The 27,171-nt window shown below is 32.2% G+C and overlaps 1 protein-coding gene across 3 annotated transcripts in view; it reads right to left on the bottom strand.

Moving 5' to 3' along the window:
- The window catches only part of LOC114324889 (neutral ceramidase), a 65,558-nt gene extending 40,539 nt beyond the window's left edge, over nucleotides 1-25,019 (bottom strand). For 2 of the 3 annotated variants that reach the window (XM_028272788.2, XM_050662862.1), the window contains exons 1-2: nucleotides 8,106-8,479; nucleotides 1,494-1,630 (exon numbers count right to left, since the gene is read on the bottom strand). In XM_028272788.2, coding sequence (XP_028128589.2) covers nucleotides 1,494-1,613 — 120 coding nt within the window. In that variant the 5' untranslated portion in view covers nucleotides 1,614-1,630; nucleotides 8,106-8,479. Of the gene's footprint in view, nucleotides 1-1,493; nucleotides 1,631-8,105; nucleotides 8,480-25,000 lie in introns of those variants that run through there. The other variant, XM_050662861.1, reaches the window with a different exon arrangement.
- Between the last annotated feature and the right edge of the window lie 2,152 nt (nucleotides 25,020-27,171).

The raw sequence follows: 27,171 nt of genomic DNA, 5'->3' as shown, positions 1-27,171 counted from the left end.
AGAGTTGCTCGAGAGATTCTATGGTGTCTCCCCAATAACCCAATAAGAGAGTGAATACGATGAATGTGTAAAGATTGTGAGAGATATGTATGAGGGAGTAACAACTGGACAGGTCTGGGAGAGACTAATAAGTTTCATGAGAAAGTAGGATAGCACCGAGGCTCGCTGCTTAGTCCTTATTTATTCTCATTAGTCTTGGATCAGATAACGGCGAAACTACAGGGTAACATTTCCTGGTGCTTAATGTATACTGATGACGTAGTATTAGTAGGAAATAGTGAAAGAGACTTAGAACAAAAACTGGAACGGTGGACACCAAGCTCTTGAGGAAAAAGGTTTAAAAACAAAGACGGAATTTTTGGAATGTTCGTTTAAAGATGAAATTACTACAAATAAAAGTATATCTTTGGATAGTGAGATGATTGTGAAAATTGAGAGTTTTAAGTATGTACTTAGGATCGGTATTACAAAGTAATGGGGAAATGGATAGAGATGCATGGAATATAGTTAGGGTTAGATGGATGAACTGGAAGGAAGCGAGTGGTGTGGTGTGTGACAGAAAAATCCAATGAATCTGAAGGGAAACTTCTATAAAACAGTCACAAGACAGGCTATGATGTATGGGACTGAATGTTGGGTAGTTAAAAAGAAACAGGAACAACGAATGCATGTGGCAGGCAGGAATGAGAATGCTTAGATGGATGAGTGGAGTAACAAAAAAGGATAAAATTAGGAATGAGTATATTAGGGAAAGTTTAGTATATTAGTGGATGCCAAAATAAGAGAGCGTAGGTAAAGATGGTTTGGTTATATTCAACGTCGAGACGTTGATAACGAAGAATTGCTGTACTGCGGGTTCCTGGAAGAAGTAGAAGAGGAAGACAATAGAACACCTGGGGAGGACGCTTAAGCAGGTCATGTTGGTAAAGGATAATGGTAAAGAAAACGATGATTAAATATCGTCAAAATTTGAACCATTGAGGCGTAAAAATCTGTAAATCTGTAAATCATGCACTCTTCCATGCTTTACCAAAAAGTTTTATTAAAAAACAGTTGAAAGCAATTCTGGACCTCGGAGGTAAACTACACTATGTCATTTCGACCAACTGTGTTTAGTGTGTGTTTGCAACAAAGTTTAGAACACTTAGGATGTTAATAAAAATCTGATATATGACATAATTGGTTGAAAGAAAATATGACCATATTTTAATGATAATATATAACCAATTTGTATAATCCAACTAATAAAATAAGTGGATTAAAATAACTTATTCAAAACAACACCATGTCGACATAGTCCAGAATTGGATATTAGATTAGCCAACAGGCAGTCCAAATAGATTATTTTGACATGATTATATTTCTTACTGAATAATGTTGCATACATCGTACACAGAACTATAACAGCCAATTGATTTATCCATGATGGCAAATATTGTAAAACATCAAATTTTTTAAACTTTTTTATTTTTTATTCAAAATAGAATACTTACAAAAGTAATTTCTGCTGATGGTCCTGTGCAATCGGCTCGTCCAACTCCAACATTATATACAGCTTCTACCGCAGATTGGTGTGCCAGCAACATACATAACAGAATTTTTATGCTTAACATTATTCTTGTAGTTTATTCTAAAATACATTGTATTTAATTTAATCGGCAAACACAGACATATTGGCAGACAAACGCAAACTCGAAAATTACAGACCAATAGGCCTTACCAAAATAATTACCAACAAAATATCAAATAAGTTAGATAGTTACCAGCCTGTTGAACAAGCGGGATTTTGCAAAGGTTATAGTACCATAGAACACCTACCACAATACACCTATAATAGACAATACGACCATTTATCGAAAAGTATAATGAATACAATGAACCCCTTCCTTTGGGATTTGTGGATTACACTAAGGCATTCGATTCCGTAGAACTCTGGGCCGTATCAGAAGGAATGAATAACGCAAGGATTTGTTCCAGATATGTAATATTCCTAAATACATAATACGACAATGTAACTATGCAAATAAACGTAGTAGAAATTCTAATAACAAGCAAAATAAGAACGGAAATAAGAGTTAGACAGGGAGACACTATCGCTCCAAAATTATTTACTTTTGCATTAGAAGATGTGTAGTTCAGAGAAATAAGGAAAAAAATATCCTGTTGGTGACACAACCCCTCCAGGCCGAAACCAAATTTTTTGAGTAGTATGGACATCTATAATAATAACCTGTATGTTTCCTGCAGCCGATTTTGATGATATACATAGTTATAAACAAATGAATATCAAAAAACGGTAAATTATCGCTTTTTTAATCTATTACCAAAAAGTTAAGCATTTTAAACAAATTTGAGAGTAAGAAACTCATAAATCGTATAAAAAACTTCAATATGGCGTTCGCTGAATATGTCTATCCTTATTGGTTGCTTAGAAAATTGCAAAATAAATCATAAATTTTGAGTTTTTATAAATATTCATAACTTATGTAAAAATTAACTTAGATCCTTCTTATTACACGGAATGCTGGGACTTCTGGTGCTTAAATCATACCCTAAATTTCAAAGCAATTGGTCAAATAGTTTAAAAGTTATTTAATTTGTTTTTCCCAAATTAATTTTTTTTGCAACATTATACGTGAGAAAATGATGAAGTTACAGTAATACTTTGGATAGTTTATGAAAGAAGAAGATTTACGCTATTAATTTAATTAAAAAAAATTACAGAAAATAATTCTAAATATTGCAAAATTATCTTGCAAGAACATGTGAATTAAAAAAGTGGGGGGGCTAACTTCGTCACTAATTGTCCTACGACAGTTGTTTTTCTTTCTAAATGTGTATAAAAATTCAGTCTTTCTAAATATAAAAAAAAATAATTTTTCTACGGGTAACGGTTAAAAAGTTATTCTAATTGTTTATAAGTAAGCAAAAAATCAACATGTTTTGCAAATTAATTTTACACTGTTTAAAATTACTTCTTGTCATTTTTTAATTAAGTTAATAGTATAAATGTTCTTCTTTCATAAACTATCCGAAGTATTACTGTAACCTCATAATTTTCTGACTTATAGTATTGCAAAAAAAATGAATTTGGGATAAACAAATTAAATAATTTTTAAACTATTTGATCAATTGCTTTGAAATTTAAGATATAATTTAAGCACAAGAAGTCTCAGCATTCCGTGTAATAAGAAGGTTCTAACTTAATTTTTACATAAGTTATGAACATTTAAAAAATCTCAAAATTTATGACTTATTTTGCAATATTCTAAGCTACAAATAAGGATAGACATATTCAGCTAACGCCATATTGAAGTTTTTTATATGATTTATGAGTTTCTTATTCTGAAATTTGTTTAGAATGCTTCACTTGTTGGCAATAGACGAAAAAAGCGAAAATTTACAGTTTTTTTATCTTCATTTGTTTATAACTACGTATATCATCAAAATCGACTGCAGGAAACATATAGGGCCGGTTGTTCGAACGCTAATCAACATTGATCACTATCAAATACTTAACTACTGTCACAACTGTCAATGTCAACTTTGGTTGGGTTGCCGAAAACATAATTATTGATGACGATTATAAAATTAGTTAATCAATTATGTTAATAATTGTTATGTTAATTGACTAACTAATCTCATAATTATAATTAACTATGTTTTCAGCAACCCAACCAAAGTTAACCTTGACAGTTGTGACTGTAATTAAATATTTGATTGATTAGTGATCAATGTTGATTAGCGTTCGAACAACCGGCCCATAGGTTATTATAATAGATGTCCATACTACTCAAAAAATTTGATTTCGGCCTGGAGGGGGATGTGTCACGAGAAAAATCTTATTTCTCTGGACTAGTCAATATAAATACTATTTACACATCATTATACGATATGCCAAAAAATGTTAAGAGATACAGTAACTAATTTTTATTTCTGCCCTGGCATTTATCTTTCCAAACTCGATATCAATTAGTGTGATACAGTTTGAAGTACTTGATAAAAATGTAATCAAAGAGGTTATCAATACTTCACGTACACAAAAATTTGTTATCTTCAACTTGAACTTATAAGGTATGAGATATTTCTGATTTTTCCCTCTTGGAGAATGGATCAATAATCTTTATTTGCAAAGGTATTTGATTGAGACTGTGGAGACTAAAAATGGAATCTATTTGAATTAGGTTTCTTTTTCTTTAGGAAAGTAACCTTCCTTTTCCTAAAGGAAGAATTTGCGAAGTTGTGCAAGAAAGAATCTAAGAGAGTTTTGGCAATCAATCAAAATAAAACAAAATATCTAATATGCTCAAAAAATACGGTTAATGTGACAATGTTAAATATTGGCGAATATAAGTTTGAAAAGGTAGAACAGTTTAAAAATCTTGGGACCTCAGTTAATGGAATTAATGACAGAAGCATAGTAATCAATGAAATAATCCTGGCAGGAAACAGAACCTACTGGAGATACAACAACTTCTTCAAAGATAAGAAGCTTACTAAGAATACCAAACTAAAAATCTACAGAGCAACAATTAGACTAGTAGTCACATAATATGGTGCTGAAGTAATGTGCTTGACACAGAAAGATAAAGAAAGATTAAGGATCCTAGAGAGAAAAATCATTCAGAGAATAGCAGGCACACTAAACTTAGGTAATAATGAATTTAGAAAACTGACGAACTACGAGAACTTTTGGAAGAAGACATTGTCAGATTTATGAAGGCACGGAGACTCATATCGATGGGACATATAGAAAGGAGAAATCTAGAAGCAATTATCAAGAAAATCACCAAATGGAGATCAGTATCAAGCAGACCAGGAGAAATACTGAAAACGAAGATGGAAGAATCAGATAGTTGTGGACCTTAAGAAGATGGGAGTAAGAGAATGGTCAACCATAAGCAAAAACAGGAGCGAATTCAGAAATATTGTAGAAGACGCCACGTCACAGAACCAATTGTAACACCAAAATGTTAATACCTAATAAATCGGTCATAAGAGCTCAAAGAGGGCGGATCAATAATCACTCCACTAGGAGTGTAGATGCCATGATGATGAATTAATGATGATAATAATTAAAATATACATGTTCTTTTTCTGTGATAATCAATAAAAATGCTACCAAATAGAGATATTCAGTTCAAAATGTAATATTTGACTGGAATTTTCTGCCGTGGAGTACTTACTTATTTGGGTTGTATTTACTAATCGCTATAATACTAAACTAAAATACTAAATACGCTCTGCGCAAGAGATCTAAAGTTAGAGCTAAGAGTAAGGTTGGCTAGGTGCTACGTTTTCTCGACTCTGTTTTACGGAATGGAAACTTGGACCTTGAGTGCGACATCAATGAAAAAACTGAAATCATTCGAGTTGTGGGTATATAGAAGAATTCTGAAAATATCATGGACAGAACATGTCGCAAACAAAGAGGTTCTGAGAAAGATGAATAAAGAAATGGAAGTCTTAAATACAATTAAAACCAGAAAATTGGAATATCTCAGACATATTACACGCGGAGACAGATACAACTTGCTCCAACTCATTATGCAGGAAACGATTCAAGGAAACAGGAGCATAGGGAGACGCAGAATATCGTGGCTGTGCAACCTGAGAGAATGGTACGGATGTACATACATCAAATAAACTTTTCAGAGCAGTCGTCGCCAAAGTCCGAATAGCTATGATGATTGCCGACCTCTGTCGCGGAGATGGCACTAGAAGAAGAAGATAATACTAAACAAAAGACAACAGTGAATAGGTGTTCGCAGTTGACTTAGTACTTCTGGCACAATCAAGAATAGAACTTCGAAAAAAGTTCACAAAATTTGAAGAAGAATCAAGAGAATATGGCCTGACTATAAATCATGAAAAAAAACAAGTATAGGGAAATGAGAGGGGAAAACGCAAAAGCAAATATATGGATCACTCTAAGAATGAATGAGAGAGAGGATAAATTTGAGAAGCTAACAGAATTTGAGTACCTTGGAATAACAGTTACAAATAGAAAAGGGGAAGAGAGAGAGAGAGAGAGAGAGAGAGAGAGAGAAACAGATAAACGGTTGTAGAGAACAATAAATAAAAATTTGAAGGCAAAAGACATGTCCAGGGCAGCCAAGATTCAAACTTATGAAACAATAGTGTGACCAACGGAATTGGATGCATATGAAACTTGGACAGTGAATCAAAAAGAAGAAAAAAAATTAGAGATTTGGCAAGGAAAAATTTTGAAAACGTTTTTGCTGGGATAAAGCAGTCTAACAGCATGGAGCAGACCAAAAAATAGATAGTTGGAATATGTTTTACGAATACCATAAGAAAGAAACGTACTAAGAGCTTAGAACAAGTGAAGAAGAGAAGATGAAGACCACAATGGAAGTGTTTAGATGCCGGTCGGAATGACATAGAAGAAATGGAAACAAGGGACTGGAGAGAACAAGTAAAAGACCGAAAAAAGTGGATGAAACTATTTCAAGACTGTCGAAGCCAAAGGCTTTTACGGCCTGTAGTGCTAACATATAACATAAATATGTACAAAAATATGAAGCCAATAGAATAAGAGCAGAAATAAAGCAGTTGTTGAAATTGTATGACAAGCAGAATGAGATCAAAGAGGCGAACAATTCTTAATAAGTAAGTAAAATAAGAGAGTACGACCTCCGACTGATAAGTCTGATGAGCCATTCCTTAAAATTATTTCTAAAAGTTCTTCACTGCAGGATCTCCACAAAATACGATATGGTTATTGGTTGCTCACAATTTGGATTTAGAAAAGGCCATGTGCTAGTTCAGAACTGCTACGGTCAAATGATGTGCTTTATAGATTATGAAAACGCGTTCGATAGAGTACACTATCATAAACTCGTACATATATTAAAAAACTCGGCATGGATCAAAAAGCTATTCGTTGCATAGAAGCTCTTTACTGGAATCAAACAGCTGTCGTCAAGGTGGATAACGAAAAAACGCAAGCTCAAAAAGTTATCAGAGGTGTAAGACAGGGATGCATTCTCTCCCCACCAGTATTCAGTTTATATTCAGAAATTATCTTCCAGGAAGCTCTTGAGAATTGCGAAAGCGGCATCAAAGTAAATGGTACCTGGTAAATAATATACGATATGCGGATGACTCGGTCTTAATAGCAGACAATATAGAAGACTTTCAAAAGCTTCTTAATAAAATTGGAGAACATAGCAAGAACATGGGACTTGCATCAACATAAAAAATACGAAGTTCCTTATAATCAGCCGTCAATTATGTCAACATCAAAATGGAAGTCTAGTATATAACAATCAAAATGTAGAGTGCGTAAGAAAATTTAAGTACCTGGGAACCTGGCTATGTGAAGACTGGATGTCGGATGTGGAAATTAAATGTAGGATAGAAAGGGCTAGAAGTGCATTCATAAAATTCAGAAACGTCTTTAAGAGCTCTGACTTTGACCTGAACCTAAGATTAAGATTCACGAAATGCTATATATGGCCAGATTGGTCAGTGCTCCTATATGGCATGGAAGGATGGACTTTAAAAATTAAACACAATTAATAAGCTAGAGACATTTGAGATGTGAATTTTTCGAAGAATTCCTAAAGTTCCCTGGACCGCACGAATAACAAATGAAGAAATCTCGAGAAGAATTGGTACAGAACGACAACTGCTATGCACAATTAAACAGAGAAAAAAGGCATACCTCGGGCACGTAATTAGAAACGAAAGATACCAATTTCTTCAAGCCTTAATTGAAGGATAGATTGAACGAAGAAGAGGAGTGCGCAGGAAGAAAATGTCACGGCTCCGTAATGTCAAACAATGGACAGGGCTAAGAAACATTGGAGACAATATAAACAAATACACACTACAAGAGAAAGAGAAAAATGGTCAAACGTGATCGCGAATATCCATTAGTGGATTTCATAAGAAGAAGAAGTAGTAAAATAAAGGAAAAATGATAAACGAAGGGTTTTTAAATCCCTCTTAATTCATTCATTTTCAACTATAATCATTGCGTCTTAATTTTGTTTATGCATCTTATGTACATACATAAATAAGGTCATTTTTAATCTCTAATGCCTTTTATCAGTATTGGCCAGCTGTCAATGACTTACCAATGTTCAGTTGTTATCATCTACGTTGACCAACACTAACTCACTATTTAACCACATAAATAAATGAGAAAAGCAATATACTTATCAGTTTTCTACAGAATACTTCACGAAATTATATAACATATCCGCCTTTATATCGATAACTTCCACTTCACTGAAAAGAAAAACACTCAATTCGTTGGTTATCGCTGAGAACAAATATTACATCTGCATAATCAATCACAAATTATCTGTCCGATCCGAACATAATACATATCTGTTTTAAAGGGTTAAGTAGTATCTACCCCCAAACCGTTTAAGATAAGATCAAAATAGACTACACGAATAGAAATTTTAGGATGGAAGGATATTGTTATCTGCATTAAAATGGGGAAATACTATCGTCACTTATTTGTTATTGTTTAATTTAAATATTTATAGAATTGTTGCAAATATCAATCTTGACACTATTTCAAATCAACATTAAATATGTTATCTATTTTCTAAAGCTTATTTACAAAAATATAAACAGTAATGTGTAATAGTTCAAGTAATGAAGCTTAAAATAGGATAAAACCTCGCAATTTTTACAGAATGGATCGATTTGCTTGAAAATTTGAGAATAAGTAGTGGATAATCCAAGGATCAAAATTTATATGATGCCGAAAGGAGCTGTTACCGTGGGGGTGGTTGCCACCCCATCACGGGGGGGAAATTTTCAACGAAAACTTTTCGTTTATAAATTTGCAAAAGTCTGTGTGTTATTGCGTTGCCGCTCCTGCAATACTTAGAGCAGGTGTATCGATGGATTCTTATGTAGTTTTGCCTTCTGAATCCAAATCTGAAAACGGCATTTCGATATATCTAACCGTCTTCGAGATAATCGACCTCAAAGTCTAAAATGTGACGTCACAATCCGGTTATCTCCTACAGACGCACTAAACGTCAGCTCAAATGGTTGATTAGGAAGTAGGTTACTATTTTTTAAATCTCGATTTGCCAAGCATAGGTTATTTACATTTGAGTTTGACACTTCGTGAATGTCAAACTAAATTTTAAATTAAGTATTAATAAAACATCAATGACATTTGATATTGAATTTAATTATTATATAAAATAAATAAGATGTTCGAAAATACAATTTGAGTATAAATATTTTAAAAGCAATAATTTATTAACAGTTTTAAAAAGGTTTATACCAGTATAAATACGGCCTCCCTCTATGATAAATGGACTGTTCCATTTGCTATAAAATTAAAATATTATGTATACCTAGTCGTTCCCTAAACTCGACACAACTGGATAGTGATTGTAGAAGGTAATTTTTTTTGTTTTTTGAGAATTTTGCCGAAATTGGCAAAATTACTAATTATTTAGTAATAATTAACTATTTAGAAATTATTTTTTTGTCGAATTGGCAAAATTATTGACTAAAATCACTAGCCAGTATTGTGTCTGTGTACATCCTTCTAATGGAAAAAAATATTTGAAGATTTTTCTCAAATTATGGATACCAAGAACATTTTCATTTATAACTCTTTTATTTTTAATTTGACAAATAAAAGTTATTCTTCATAAAAAGCTCTTCTTGTTCTAAGATTTATGATGCAACCGTGTCCCAAAAGTAGGGGAACGGTCGAATATTTCGCGAACTAAACATCGGATGGAGAAACTGAAAAATATGTGTTCAATCATTTTCAAAAATCTATCCAAAAAAATCAATGACACCAAACACCAACTCCCACTACACCCCCTGGAGGTGGGGTGGGGGGTAACTTTAAAATCTTAAATGGAAACTTCTAGTTTTTCTTGCAGATTTGCATTCGTTACGTAAAACTAAGCAACTTTTATGCAAGACATTTTTTCGAACTGTGGATAGATGGCGCTATAATTGGGAAAAACGATTTATCCTGATACCATAGGTAAATTATAGAAACGGTCTAATATCTCGAGAAATACACTTCCAAATAAGAAACCAAAAAACAGGTTTTTAATATTTTTCGAAAACCTATCGATAAACACTAAACATGACCCTCCAACCCACCCCCTGGAGGTGGGGTGGGGGGTAACTTTAAAATCTTAAATAGCAACCCCCACTTTTTATTGCAGATTCGAATTCGTCATGAAAAATTAAGCAACATTTATTCGAAACATTTTTTACAAATGCTGATAGATGGCGCTAATAAATCGTATTTTCCAATTAAAGCGCCATCTATCAACAATTCTAAAAAATGTTTCGAATAAATGTTGCTTAGTTTTTCATGACAAATCCAAATCTGTAATAAAAAGTGGGGGTTGCTATTTAATATTTTAAAGTTACCCCCCACCCCACCTCCAGGGGGTGGGTTGGAGGGTCATGTTTAGTGTTATTCGATAGGTTTTCGAAAAGTATTAAAAAAATTTGTTTGGTTTCTCATTTGGAAGTGTATTTCTCGAGATATTAGACCGTTTCTATAATTTACCCATGGTATCAGGATAAATCGTTTTTCCCAATTATAGCGCCATCTATCCACAGTTCGAAAAAATGTCTTGAATAAAAGTTGCTTACTTTTACGTAACGAATCCAAATCTGCAAGAAAATCTAGGGGTTTCCATTTGAGATTTTAAAGTTACTCCCTACCCCACCTCCAGGGGGTGTAGTGGAGGTTGGTGTTTGGTGTCATAGGATAGATTTTTGAAAATGATTGAACACGTATTTTTCAGTTTTTCGATCCGATGTTCAGTTCGCGAAATATTCGACCGTTCCACTACTTTTGGGACACCTTGTATAAAATTTTATTAATTTTATACGAGGTATATAAAAAATATGAATTTCGATCAAGAGTAAATTACCTTTATAGTTCATAACATTTAAATTAGAATGATATAATTGCACATTAAAACGTAATTATTAATTCTAAACTACTTTTCATAATAGAAATTTTCCATATTATGAATTAAAATACGTAAATATACAAAGTTTTCGTTATGACAATGCTCGCATTTTCAGCTTGTTTATTATATTTTGACCGCAAAAGTTGGTAAAAACATTCATTCTAAGCAAAAAACGTTCTATACATTTTTTTCTTAAATTAATAGTTTTCGATTTATTCGCTATCAAAAGTGTTAGTTTTATTTCGAAAAAATTAATGCTTTTAATCAGTTTTCCGCTAATAACTCAAAAAGTTTTCGTTTTATCAAAACAACTTTGCTTTACAAAAATGTACCTTTTGAAAAAATAAACAAAACCGTTTTTTTTTTATTTTCTTTAAGACCAATAGTAATCGAGCTATACTTTCTTATATGTTAGCTCTTCTTCGTCAAATGCTAAATATTGTAGTTTCAAAGTCAAAAGACGGGAAAACTATGCATTTTTCGAGGATAATTTGTTGAAACTAATTTAAAGTATTTAAACATATCTATCCACAGAAATAAAAAAGTCTTTAGCTCAAAAATTAAGTGACTTATAATGAAAAGAATGTCAGTCCCTATTTTTTTCAGCGAAAAAGTGATCGGAATAAACCCCATATTCACCACTCTAATTAAAATTAGTCATTTACCTTATTTTGTCATCTTTATTTATGTATTATTAATAGATTCTAGAAGTATGACCGGCTTAGAATTATTAGTTTTAAAAAGAATGGAGTTAAAAGCGAATAATGAATTTTTGTAGTTTGGTAACAAATTCCCTTTTCTTCGAAAATGACACGAAAAAATGTTTCAATATCAAATTGTAGCTTATTTAATTCCCAAGAACTTGGTTTGCAAAAAATTTTTCTACGGCAAAAATTGAATCAGCTATTGATAATTATAACTTGTAATAACATGCAAAAACCACATTTACCAACCATTTCAAAGTCACATCTTAATTAAATTCAATAGCCTTATAGATCTTGTAAAAACCTACAAAATTCTTTTTTTACCAAACTTTCTAGGATAAAAAATAAAAAAGTTACGGTTAAAAAATCAATATATTTTTTTTGAAGAAAAAATGAGAAATCCAATTGGAAGCCTAATAATGTAAGTTAGCGGTGTTTTTAGTCGTTGGCCTTATTTATTCTTCTTTATTTGTGCATTATTAATAGATCCTAGAAATTTGATTGGCGTAAAATGATTAGTTTTTAAAAAACTGGAGTTAAAAGCGAATAACGAATTATTGTAGTTTGGTAAAAAATGCCATTTTCTTCAGAATAGAAAGATTAGCATCCGAGATACAAAAAAATGTTTAAATATTAAAGGTTATTTAATTCCCAAGAACTTGGTTAGAAAAAAATTTTTGTACGGTAAAAATTGAGTGAATCGTAAATGAGTAAGTAATCGAAAAATATTGAATTTTTCGATATAAAACTAACACTTTCGATAGCGAATAAATCGAAAACTATTAATTTTAGCAAAAAAATATATGGAACATTTTTTGCTTAGAATCAACTTTTGCGGTCAAAAAATAATAAAAAATTCCCACCCCCGAGATGGGGTGGCAACCACCCCCATGGTAAAAGCGTCTTTCGGCATCATATATATTTTGATCCTTGGACTATCCACTACTTATTCTCAAATTTTCAAGCAAATCGATCCATTCTGTAAAAATTGCGAGGTGAAAAGCTTCGGTTTCTGGCCTCTAAATAAAATTGGAATTAAATGATGAAAATGTGCATTCAGACATATTAAATTTCTTATACCATATTTGGAATATAACAACAATAGAACTCTTCAGAACCTCTACAGACAGAGGAAGAAGAAGAAGAAGAATTCTACATAACTAGAAATGTTTAAACTAGAGAAGTATAACATACAAATGAAAACGCGAAAATTCTACAAGAAGATTAACCAGACCAGAAAGGAATTCAGACCTAGACTATCAATAGTTAGAAACAGGACAGGAGAAATAATTGGTGATCAGGACGAGATACTAGAAAGGTGGACAGAAAATTTTGAGGGTAGGCTAAATATAAAAAGTGAGAGGAGGTTGCAAGAAGCAGAAATACAGCTCGAAGACATGAACGACGAAAGAGAGAAAGATAACGTCCCAACAGAAGAAGAAGTCATCAAAGCAATACAAAAATTGAAAGAAAACAAAACTCCTGGATCAGATGGCATGCCTTCTGAACTTTTAAAACATGACGCAAAAATCTGACCGGTAGTATAAATAGGCTAGTAGAACTGATTTGGAAGCTGGAGAAACTGCCAGCTGACTGGAAGGCAACCAAACAGTTTGTGATAACTACACAGACATTACCCTACTAAACGTCTTCTTCTTCTTTTTGTATAGACATGACTCTGTTTTTACAATTTTTCTAGTAAGTTGTCGTTCCATCGTTTTCGTGCTCTTCCCACTGATCGTCTTCCTATTAGGGAACCGTCTCTCGCTGTCCTTACTATTCTATTTGTTGTCATTCGGCTAATGTCCATTCTATTCTTCTGTTTCTTACCCAGTTATTAATGTTGTTCACCTTGCATCCCAGTCGTATATTTGTACTTCTAGCTCTGTCCCATAGAGTCTTACTATCGATTTTTCAAAGGGTTTTCATCTCCGCTGTTTCGAGCAATCTTTTGTCCTCTCTGTGTCGCGTCAAACAAAAAAAAAACAAAACAAAAGTCATGCACTCCGAAGAAACGATGACAATAATAAACAACAAAGTTATAGAAAAAGTTGAAGAATATATATACTTAGGACAGAAATAATACTAAATAGGGAAATTCAAACGGAAGAAATAAAAAGAAGAAGAAAGTTAGCATAGGCAGCATTCGGCAAACTGAACTATATACTCAGAAATCAGCAAATTCAACTACATCTTACATCTAATGTTTTTGATGCATGCATTATTCCGATATTAACATATGGGGCACAAACATGGACAATCACAAAAAAGAATATGAACATACTCAGAGTCACTCAACACGCGATGGAAAGACCATTGCTTGGCATATCACTTAAGGACAGGAAAACAAACACATGGATAAGACAGAAAACCAAAGTCACTGATGTGGTACAAAAATCACTAAAATTGAAATGGGAATACGCTGGACATGTAGCTAGGAGCGATCTTAATAAATGGCACAGAACAATTCTAACCTGGAGACCATACGAACACAAAAGACCCAGAGGCCGGGAAAAATTGGCTACAAGTAGCGTACAACAAAAAACAATGGAAAGGAAGACTTGAGGAGGCTTATGTTCAGATGTGGAAGAAGAAGTGTCGGGTCGTGTTTCTGCCGCATATGTCATTATTGGTCTGATAACTGTTTTGTAAATTCTGCCTTTCATTTCTTTTCCGATATTTTTATTTCTCCATATTGTGTCATTCAGGCAACCTGTGGCTCTGTTTGTTCTATTCACTTTATCTTCCACTTCTGTTTCGAGCCTTCCGTAGCTAGATAGTGTGATGCCTAGATATTTAAACTCCATCACTTGTTCTATCTGACCCTCCAGCTCCAATTTACATCTTATTGGATTTGCTGTTATGACCATGCATTTTGTTTTTTTTTGGGGAAATTAACATGTTAAATTTTTTGGCGGTTATGTTAAATTGGTGCAGCATACGTTGTAAATCATCTTCACTTTAAGAGATTAGTATTGCATCGTCTGCATAGCAGATTATTTTAAGTTGTTTTTCTCCCATTTGGCATCCTTTTTTTTAGTTCGTACTTTTTTGAAGTTATACTTCTTTACCGGCGATATGAGGGTAAATTTTTATATGTTAAAACCTACGATCCCGGCGCATGCGCATTATAACTTTGTTCTGATTGGATGTTCAAATGACATGTCAAAAATTATTCAATATGGCGGCTGTGGCACAGCTGTGGCACAGCTGTAGTTAGATTATTTATGGTTGTTGCGTTTTAAAATTTGTGTGAAAAGAAACAACAAACAAAAGTTAGTTAATAGTTATACTGCCTTTTTAAATAGTTTTCATATACCTATATTTTTGGACTTTTGGACTATTTTGGACAAGGAAAACTCATTCTAATTTGGTAAGTAGTTTTTATTATAATCATATTGTAATTATACATTTGGATTAGGTTGAAATACAGTAGAGCGTCGATTATCCGAACTAATTGGGGGACATAGGTGTTCGGAAAACCGATTTGTTCGGATAATCGAACTACAATATATTGATACATATTTATAGTCATACATATTTATCCACAAGTGAATAAAAGCCATATTTATATACCTACATATTTATTTATATCTTGATAATGACAACTAGCAACTAAACAAAAAAGTGCAGTCTTTGCAACAACATAATTATTTTTGGATACAATATTGAAGAAAATTGAAGATATTTTAAGTGTCAATTACTAACGCTTGCTCGGTATTCGAGTGCGGGACGCGGGAGTCGATAGTTCGAATAAGCGGTCGTTCGGTTGATCGACGTTCGGATAATCGACGCTCTACTGTACATTTATTTTCTCAAGAATGGGGATTTTAGAGAGAAATCCCAAATTAGGTCCGATTTTTATTTTTAAATTATGATTTTTTGGCGTAGATTTATTTATCTAGTAGGTATGTAATGCTTTGATTTACATACTTAATTTGATTACCAACAAAAGTTCTACCAATCTTCATCTAATATATTGTTTTCTTACTGTTTTGTTATATTTTAATATTTTCTTCCACAAAATTTAAACTACATAATTTAATTATATTCAAAACAACTGTCAAACAGTAAAACGTTCAGTTACCCTATTTTTCCAAATGACAAATAATGTGGAATTGGACGAGTGAGTCTAGGCTTCGATTACGAATCAAAGCGTCCCGAAATTCACGGGTTCGATTCCCGATGCAAGTTTTTATTTTTTTATTTTTTTATTAATTTTATGATTGTAAGTATATTTGTTATATAATTTTTTTTTCAGAAAATGAGTATTTAAAATTTTTGCCAACAATTATTATCGTTCAGAAATCATTTTTTCTTTGTGGCATTTTTCAATGTATTTGTGTGCGTTTTATTCTTGTATTTTTTAAAATTTTTGGTATTGTCTTAAAAATCACATAATATGTAGTAGAAGTATAACTTCTTACGTTCGTACAAAGTACACACACATTCTTTTTTTTATTATTTCATCCATGATCAGGTTGAACAATAAAGGACTCAAGGAATCCCCTGTTTTATCTCATTTTCAGCTTCAATTTGGTCAGTTAGTTCATCTTCTACTTTTACTTTTATTGTGTTGTTCTGGTAGATGTTTTCAATTGTTTTAATTTTAATTATTCCTAGAGGTACCTCTCTTGAGTATAACAAATTACCCCACTGCCTGGGGTAATTGCGGGGTGGATCGATTAGCTCTGCAGTTACCACACCGGTCCCAAGCCCGGATAAAATGTGGAGGGTGACTCGCAAGGTTAGCAACCTACCAATCGGAAACTGCTCAAAGAAGCAATGTGGAGCCTCGGCACCTACTAAACGTGCCCTACAAAATATTGGCTTACATTCTTTACGGTCGACTGTCGGTATATTGTGAAATCGTAATTGGCAAATACCAGTGTGGGTACTACTAGTCTACTATTTATCAAATACTCATTCTAAGACAAGCTTTGGAAAAAACATATGAGTATGGAATTGATACCCACCATTTGTTAGTGGATTTTAGATGTGCCTATGAGAGTGTTAACAGAAGCTCGTTATACAAAGCCAGGGTAGAATTTAATATCCCAATACATTTATTGAGGTTGGTAAAAGCAACCTTCTCAACAGTCGAGTGTGTAAGGTTAAGAGTGCAGAATGGAATATCAAGAATTTTCCAGACACAAACAGGACTTCGACAGGGAGATAGGTTATCGTACCTTCTATTCAACATTGCCCTAGAGAAAGCTATTAGAGAACCTGGAATAACAAAAAGAGGGACCATTTTTAATAGGAGTGTACAAATACTAGCGTATGCAGATGGCATTGAAGAAAGCAAGGCATTGAAGAATGCAAGAAGAAAGGCGAACCTGGTTCACTCGTTCACGGCATTGGAAGCAGCAGCAAAAATAATGGGGCTACACGTTAACAATAAGTATATGAAGGTCACAAATAATAAAGTAGAAAAACCAGAAGATCTGGTTTTGGTTTGGAAACGGTTGGGACATATACTTTCGAAGGAGTAAGAGAGTTCATATATCTAGGCTCACAAATCAACCAAACTAATACAGTGACTGCAGAAATTAACAGACGTATATATCTAGCAAATAGAGCCTACTATGGATTAAAGAAACTTTTAACATCACACAAAGTTACAAAAAGAACAAAAATATTTACAAATTGACAAATTGAAGAATCTCAGATGCAGAATCCACCAATTTAATAAGAATTAAAATGGTAAATAGTATTTTAAAACTGAGATTTTTCGTGTTGAAAGTTCTTACTGGTACATCCTTAATCTGCGACTTTTTCAATTAATAAGACAGCAGACGACGAATATAGAAAACGAAAGGGAAACGATCACATTCCGCTTTCATTCGTCTAGGAAAAACGGACAGCAGAGGAACTTTCAGTACTCAAATCCGAGTAAAGGAAATAAAAATAATAAATGATGGTTTTGCTTGTTTTCGATGGTGGTGGTAATACGGAAAAATATTTACCTTTATACAGAACTCTAATCAAGGCCGTTCTCACTTACGCGTCAGAAATGTGGACGATAACAAAAAGTGATGATGAAGAACTGTTGGGCTGTTTTGAGCGTAAAATCCTCAGACATATCTTATTATAGGCGTGCAGGAAAAAGGACTATGGCATAGACGCTATAATTTTGAGCTGTACCGCCTTTATATATGAGCCTAGTATTGGTAGATCTATCAAAATAAACAGGCTGCGGTGGCTAGGCCACTTAGAGAGAATGAATGAGGTGGAACCGTCGAACCACATTTATATCCAGAGACCGGATAGACTGGGGAGAAGAGGTAGGCCCAGAGCACAATTTAAGGACCAGGTGGAAGACGGCTTGTGAATGATATGAATGCGAAATTGCGAAAGGTGAAGGATAGGAAGGAATGGAAGCTGATTCTGGATCAGGCCAAGACCCATCATGGGTTGCAGAACCAATGATGATGATGAGAAATGTTTAAATTATTAATTACTAAACACTTGCATTCAGTAATATGTCTCGAAGAAACTCATTTTACTGATTAACAATTAGCAAAATTAAACGCCTTTGCAGGTTTATCACCAAATAAAAATCGATGTTTTTAGACTCATTTACTCATTTAAACTCATTTTACGATCAAAAGTTACATCACATTACATATTTGTAGATAGCAGTTTTAATGGTTCGATAGTTATTGTAATTACCAATAAATATATTATTAAATATTATAATTAACGACTAGTAGGCTAATTAAATAAAATCAAAATGTAATTACGCGCAGGTTGGAACAGATTTTATATCAACGTTTGGGTGAAAACAAAAGATAATAATATGTATACGATTCATACTGGGTTGAGATAAAGTATGGAACCAAGCAAATATCTTTGAAACGAAAAGAACACTATTTATGAAACTTTGCATGCAAGTACAGTGACGCAAAAAGCATCTTTTTGTTACTATTCCATTTCCGGTTTTATCGGAAATACCCCTAACTTATTTAATTTAAATGGGACACCCTATATATTTTTGCGGATTTTAAAAGAACTTGTTATTTTTAATTCTTACATACCAAATTTGGTAGAGAAAATTTCTTAAAAAGTGTCTGTAGATAATTTTTTGTATTAATACAACGTAATAGGAAATAAACGAGTACCATCTATAAAATTTATACTGTAGACTAAAATTGTTGTTTACATGCACTGCATGACTTATTTGAATTTAGTATAGTAGGTAAAACCGTAAAACTGTTACTGAACTAATTGACAGAAATAAGTTGTATTAAAAATGGTTCATTTAAGTGGAAAATATCGTATTGAAATATTTATGATAATAGGTTATGGTGAATTTTCATTTTTTGAAAGTGAATTTTCCAAATCCATGGATTGGACGTAGAGGATTCATAGAGTGGCCCGCTAGTTCTCCGGACCTCAACCCGTTAGATTTTTTTCTTTGGGTTATCTAAAATTACATGTTTACGTTAGGCGACCAACATGCTTGCAGGATTTGAGACAAAAAATAATAATTGATGAATGTGAACTAATACGTGGAGAAATCTTGCAAAAAGTGACTCACGAATTTATTTATAGGCTTGCACGTTGTCAGGAGGTGAACAGCAAACATTTTCAACATTTGAAATTATTTTTTTTTATTTTTAATATTATTGGTCTAACGTAAATAAATTAACCTATTTTTTAACTGTAAAGAGATTTATTTCTTGTATTAATAGTTTTTTCTTCCAAACTTGGTATGTATGAATTAAAAATAACAAGTTCTTTTAAAAGCTGCAAAAATATATAGGGTGTCCCATTTAAAGTAAATAAGTTAAGGGTAGTTCCAGTGAAACCGGAAGTGGAGTAGTAACAAAAAATATGGCATCAGATGCCTTTTGCGTCACTGTACTTGCATGCAAAGTTTCATAAATATTGTTCTTTTCGTTTAAAAGATATTTGCTTGGTTCCATACTTTATCCCAACTCTGTATAAGGGATCATTGTTTAAATAATGGAAGACATGGAGTCCACGAATATTAATAAAAGCAGTAAAAGTACTCTACAAGAATAAAAAACTAGCTATCAAAATAGGCAATATAATATGCAGTCCATTTAAGACGATAAAGGGAACTACTACTACAGGGCTGCTCCACATCCCCTACCCTGTTCAAAATATTCCTGGAAAACCCCGAAATCATATAAAATATAGTGCGAAGGAATGGGTATACCAGTAGGGAACGAATATCTATTATTGTGTTTTCAATTTATCAATCAAAGGCAGAATGAAAATTAAATTATTTTTTTTTTAAATAACGCGGGCACATAAATTTGATACACCCTTTATATTGATCTGTAAATATTTATTAGAATTTAGTTTGGATGTAAGTGGATTTCTATTTTAATGAGTTTTCCGATGAACCATTAAAGACTTTTGTGAATAATTAAAGTGAAAAGGACGATGTATTCAGGTTTAAAATGGAAAAATACTGTTTATTACGGGAACTATAGAATCCACAGGTAGAGGTAATTATCATTTTCTAGAAAAATGGTTTAAAAGAAAGTTTGGAATTTTAATATCTTTTTTTCACCCCGAGTAAGAGTTTCCCCGAAAGTAATTAGGATGGTCGGAATAATTTTGAAAGAATGACTGTTTGTTTATCGAATGGAAAAGAGAAATGTTTCTGATTCTTGGCAATTTGGAAGGGGAAAAGTGGTTTGAATGATTGAGTGAGTTTGAAAACAAAGGCAGTATGTTATTGGCATCGCTGAGGAGCAGTTCGACGTTTTCGTGGATAGATAGTTAGCAAGTACCAGTGGTTGTTTGATAGTGGAGAATAGTGCTGAAAAGTGGAACGAGAGACAGATCAAATTGAGACGAAATACCTCTTTGATTCTGTATTATTGTGAGAAGGAGAGCAGAGAATTTTTGGAGTTCTGTTTGAATCGAGTACTGGTCAAAAGAGGCCTGGCTTGTTGGAGAATTGGTGCTGGTATGCTGATAGTTTTGAAGCTGGAGAACGGAGAGGGCTTTGATGAGTAGCCTTTAACATAGTCAACGAGGGAGAGCTGTTTTGGGTCACGAGAAGACATCAGAGTGAGTGAAGCAAAAGGTCAGTCAACTTATGTGAAAGATATTTTTATGTTCGGAAACTAAAATTTTGAGTAAAAAGCATATGAATTAAAATTCCAATATTTCAAAAGGTAAATAGGAAGTATAGCTAATCTTGCGAATACATAAATTGGTTTTGTTTATTTTGTTTTACCAAAGTCATCGGGAACAAACCGATAAATTGTTTTTTTTTAACTAGAATAAATTTACGTGGTAAAAATTTCATTCGGACATCTGTGTCCACAGGTTTTAGATTTGATAGATTTTTAGAGTATTAATTTTGATAAATAAAAGAAATTCTGTATGTTTATTTTATATTTTTGCTTTATTTCTTTTTCCTATTTTATCCCGATTAGGATCAACTAAGAGATACTGAAACCACGAGAGAAGATAAGTATAACGTAAGATAATTTAGACATTTTTTTAATATCATAAAAAGGCACCCTGAGATTTTTTATTCATTTTTATGCATGATTTGCGACAATTAAATAATTAATCAAATAAATAATAATTAATATAAAATTAATAAGAAGCAGATCATAACACTATATACCCTAAGTTTTGGCGACGACCAAATAGTGATCGCCCAAGACGAAGATGACCCTCGGTTTTATGATGAGAAAGCTGGAACAGTAATATACAAAAAATGGGATGGAAATAAACCTAAAGAAAACTGAATACCTAAAAACCGGGAATACAGAAATAGACCAGGACTAATCTGTAAAAAAACGTGTATTTTTGGATGTGAGAGGTGGCATTCGGACTTTTGCAGATAAAGTTAGGTGACACCTTCAGTTATAATAATTGACTTATGCTCCTTCTCAAATATGCCCGGAACATTAATAAAAAAAATTAAAATATTTAAAAATTTCGAAAAACATCGATTTTTTTCTGCTTTCTTTGCTTATAACTTTAAAACGATTCGTTTTGGAACAAAGTCGTATAGAAATAAAATAAAGATAATTGAATGTTGTATGATATACGACTGGTCAAAAATGTCTTAAGGTATTACCTTTTCTGCAATATAGCGATAAATAAAAAATAAGGGGGCAAAATACGCCTGTTGTTATTCAATGTTTCTTAACCACTTTGGTGGCACTTAGAACCTTAGTAATTCGCTTAGAAAATTCTTATAACTTACTTAGATGGTCTACCAAATTTCATTAAAATCGACCTAATAGATTTTGCATAATAAATTTGCAATGTAAATGTTTTTAAAAAGTTCAAATTTTTTAAAATCTTTCTGAACAAAAAGTAGACCATTTAGAAGTTGGCTAATTTTTTTACATATAAAGAGGTGCTCTACCTATCTAATACACTTTACAGAATTAAAATCGGATTATTTAAGGGGCCTCAGCAATGTTTTAAAATTTTAAACAATTTTTTGGCTTATAAACAAATAACTTTGTTTAATAATAAAAAAATTAATTTTTAGCAATGCAAATAATTAAAACCGGTATAATTTGACTTAAACTTTCAAATGCTGTCAGCAGAATTGCTATTTTATTTTTTAATCAAAAGTTATTCTCGTTCAAAAATTGCAATTTTTATAGAGAATAGAAACAAATGTTTTACTTTGCGAAAAATCGATGTTATGTAATTCCTCAAGTTCTTTGTTTATAACAATCTTATCGATATCCGGATCAACTGTTACCCAAAAAATTCGTGTTCTACGGGTCAAAATACATAAGAAAACTTGGGTAAGTCTATCTAAATAAAGGGGTTGCCCGTAGCAACCCCTTCTGGACACAGAACTAATTTGTTTATAAGCCAAAAAATTTTTTATAACTTTAAAACTTTGCTGAGGATGCTTAAATAATCCGATTTCAATTCTGTAAAGTGCATTAGATAGGTGGAGTGCTTCTTTATATGTAAAAAATTGACAAATCTTTGTATGTTCTAGTTTTTGTTGTGCAAGATTTTAAAAAATTTTAAATTTTTAAAAAAGTTTAGATTGCAAAATTATTATGCAAAATCTAGTAAGTCAATTTTATTGAAATTTGGTGGACGGTTTTAGCACATTACAAAAATTTTCTAACCGAATTAGGAATGTTCCAAGTGTAACCTAAGTGATGAAAAAACATTGAATAAGGACAGGCTTGTTTTGCCCACTTATTTTATATATGTTGCTATTTTGCAGCAAGGGTGTCTTTGTTTAATTCCTATACGACTTTATTCCAAAATGAATCGTTTTAAAGTTATAAGCAAAGAAAGTAGAAAAAAACGAAATTTTTTGAAATTTTTAAATATTTTTTTTTTTTTATTAATGTTCCGGGCATATTTGAGAAAGAGCATAAGTCAATTATTATTAACGAAGTTATCACCTAACTTTATCCGCAAAAATCCGAATGCCACCTCTCACATCCTCCTAAAAGCAGATCCTTCCTGATCTAAAATAAAACAGTTGGAAGTTGACGAAGGTAAACAAATCAGAGGAACAGACAAGTACAAGTATTTAGGTTTTTTAAAATCAATCAAAGGAAAATGGAATAAAAAATAGACTAGGACAAACAAGAGACTGCATACAAAGATTGAACCCGGTACTGTGGGATAAGAACATCAGCACAAAAACAAAAAGAATATACAGGGTGTCCCGAAAAGATTGGTCATAAATTATACCACATATTCTGGGGTCAAAAAGAGTTCGATTGAACCTAACTTACCTTAGTACAAATGTGCTCATAAAAAAAGTTACAGCCTTTTGAAGTTATAAACTGAAAATCGATTTTTTTTAAAATATCGAAAACTATTGGAGATTTTTTATTGAAAATGGACATGTATCATTCTTATTGCAGGAACATCTTAAAACAAAATTATAGTGAAGTTTGTCTACCCTATAAAAATTTTATGGGGGTTTTGTTCCCTTAAACCCCCCCAAAACTTTTGTGTACGTTCTAATTAATTCATTATTGTGGCACCATTCGTTAAACACAACGTTTTTAAAACTTTTCTGCCTCTTGGTACTTTTTCGATAAGCCAGTTTTTATCGAGAGGCGGCTTCTTTTTTAATATATTACATAAAAATTTTATGGGGGTTTTGTTTCTTTAAACCCCCCAAATATCTGTGTACGTTCCAATTAAACTATTATTGTGGTACCATTAGTTTAACAGAGTATTTTTAAAACTTTTTTGTCTCTTAGTCTTTTTTTGACAAGTCACCTTTTATCGAGATGTGGCTTCTTTTTCAAAATATACCTAAAAATGTAAATTATAAATAAATTTTCAGATTATTAACAGGTCTCTATAATCGTACTTAACCATATACAAATATGTGGTGGAATCGACAAATATTCAAAATATCTCGATAAACACTGGCTTATCGAAAAAGTACTAAGAGGCAAAAAAGTTTTAAAAACGTTGTGTTTAACTAATGGTATCACAATAATGAATTAATTAGAACGTACACAAAAGTTTGGGGGGGTTTAATGGAACAAAACCCCCATAAAATTTTTATGGGTTAGACAAACTTCACTATAATTTTGTTTTAAGAAGTTTCTGCCATAAGAATGATACATGTCCATTTTCAATAAAAAATCTCTAAGAGTTTTCGATATATGAAAAAAAATCAATTTTCATTTTGTAACTTCAAAGGGTTGTAACTTTTTTTGTGTGCAGTATTGTATATAGGTAAATGAGGTTCAATCAACCTATTTTTAACCCTAGAATCTGTGGTATAATTTTTGACCAATCTTTTCGGGACACCCTGTATAATACCATGAAAAGAAGTATCCTCACTTATGGGTGTGAAAATTTTACAATAAATAAAAACAAAAACAAAATAAAAGCAACAGAGATGGAATTCTTGAGGAGAAGCTGCAGAGTAATAAGAAGAGATACAATAAAGAACATAGAGATTAAGAGAAGCATGGGAGTAAACTCGGATATAATAGACTACATTGAACAGAAGAGATTAACCTGGTACGGACATGTCAGAAGAGGAGACCAAAATCGTTGGATAAATAGAATAACAGAGTGGCGCCCGATACGAAGAAGGAAGAGACGCAGACCCCGAAGATCCTTCACAGATGAAGTGGACGAAGCAATGGGGAGAAGAAATCTACAGGAAGGGGATTAGCAAAATTGAAAGAGCTAGAGAGAAAGGTTGAGTGAAGGAATACAGTGAACTGTGGAAATCCTTAGTATATATTAAAATTTGTTCCGATCTGTTCCTAATTACATTTTATTTATGTGTATTGTAATTTTATTTAACTAGACCATAAATAAACTATTAAAAATTATATTTAACCCATAAAATAAAGATATACTTACCCGGTATCAAAGTATTCAAGCACTATCTGATTATAAATTCTTATTGCAAATTCTTGTTACAAAATTATGAAACTCATCACAAAAATTGCTAACCCATAACTACTGACGAAATTACAAATAATAACAACTATCGGTACACTGACTCCAAAAGTAATGAAATCGCGTCAGTATTTTAATAGCGAGCAAAAAATATAATGATTCATGATCTAATTCTAATTAATAAATTTGTCACAAAAAAAGTATAAAAGAAAGTTCAGTAATAAACTAAAAAAAATTGCCCGAATTAGAAATTTTTGTACTAAAATGAATTGAACTAGTGAGACTGCTTTCATTTACCAATAAATCACTGAAAACATTTTTGTTTTCAATATTTCTACAAAATTTATTATAAATTAATGTCACTACAGCTGTATCGACAGAGTGCCTTTCTCAAGTGATGCATTTCACTGTGTATCTACACTTTAAAGTCTCTAACTGAATAGGTTCAGAGAAGAACTGTTTGTCTCAAGTTAGTCATTCATAATTACATCTGTATTTTTAATTTTATTTCCATAGACTCTAATAAAGATAAGGCCTTTATTTTGAATATCTATGAAGAATTAACTGTTCACTAAAAGAATGATTACGATTTAGAACGTGAAGTGCGTACGTAGAATCTGTTCTTCTATTATTGAACGCCCTTTTGTGTTCTGCTATGCGTTTGTCACAAGTTCTGCCAGTTTGACCTATATAAGTTTTTGGATAGTCACCACATGTCAGTTTGTATACACCACTTTGTAATATTACTTTGTCTTTTGGCTCTTATTGTTTTTAAAGTACCGTGGAACCTGTATTTTAGTTGAAAATTTAATTTAAGATTGGGCACCCGAGTCCGAAAATTGAATTTTTTAAGTTTTTTTGAGTTATGATTGAAAATTATTCTCTGAAATCTTCTCTTTCCAACGATATGTATAGTATAAAATATCCATGGTTACAAAATTATTTGTTTTTTGAACGGCTGCACTCAACTTACCGTGTACTGGTAGCTTTATAGCGTATTTTATGTTCTTGCGATATTTCCCGAATACTATTAGTGCATTCTTTCACGGTTTTTGCTCTATATTTTAAAGAACCGCTTGGATTAACATGAAATTTGGCATACGTATAGCTTACATGTCAAAGAAAAAAAGTGATATTGTGCCGATGTGTGCTTTTTCCCTGGGGGTGACTTTCACCCCCTATTGGGGATGAAAAAATATATGTCCAAAATAAGTCCGGAAATGGATAAACTGACTAATTTTAAGTAACTTTTGTTCTATAGAGCTTTTTCGCCTAGTCAACACTTTTCGAGTTATTTGCGAGTGAATATGTTCATTTTTCAACAAAATAACCACATTTTTAGACGGCTTCTCGCAAATAACTCAAAAAATATTTTGTCGAAAAAAACGTTCTTAGCAAAAAAATATCCTATAAAAAAGTAAAAAAAGTGGTGTACGCTTAGGTCTCTGGATCTCGTAGAACCAGAGTTATAGCCAATGAACAATAGATTCATATTCATCAAATTTCAAATAGAATATTTCGACGTGAAATATCCAAAAAATTAAGCACTTTTTGGGGAAAACCCATTATAACTTTTTTAAAGTGTTTAAAAAAAGCTTTATTTCTATTTTTACAAAAAGTTTCTAGCATTAAATTTAAGCAAGTTACGCTCAAAATCAAGTTGGTCCCTTTTATTTTGGCAAAAAAAAATCGGGAAGACCACCCTCTAATTAGCACCTTAAATGAAATTAATCGTTACCGCTCCACAAATTATTTAACTTATGTTGTGTTTATATGATCTGTAAGTTTCATCGATTCAAAGTGCTTATTTTTGAAAAAATTTGGTTTTAAAGTAAAAATTTTAAAAATTTTAATTTTGAAAAATATCCTTTTTTTTTCAAAATAACTTAAAAATTGTTACAGATACCAAAAATCTCGAGAAACAAAAAAAGTCAGCATTGCTTTTCTGAATATCATGTATTTTTTTTGTTTTTCTGTTAGACAAAAATTGATTAAGATTTGGTGTTTCTAAATTTGCATACATTCGTGATCAGTGAATCGTTCAACCCCTTTTAACTATAGCCCTTTCAATAATAAGGTCTTTGAAACGATGAAACTTACAGATCATATAAACAATACATATACGAGTCAAG

Source organism: Diabrotica virgifera, chromosome 9 (genome assembly GCF_917563875.1).
Source record: "Diabrotica virgifera virgifera chromosome 9, PGI_DIABVI_V3a".
In the NCBI taxonomy this organism is placed as follows: domain Eukaryota; kingdom Metazoa; phylum Arthropoda; class Insecta; order Coleoptera; family Chrysomelidae; genus Diabrotica; species Diabrotica virgifera.
Note: the sequence above shows the minus strand (reverse complement) of the source record. Positions and strands in the feature narration are given on the sequence as shown.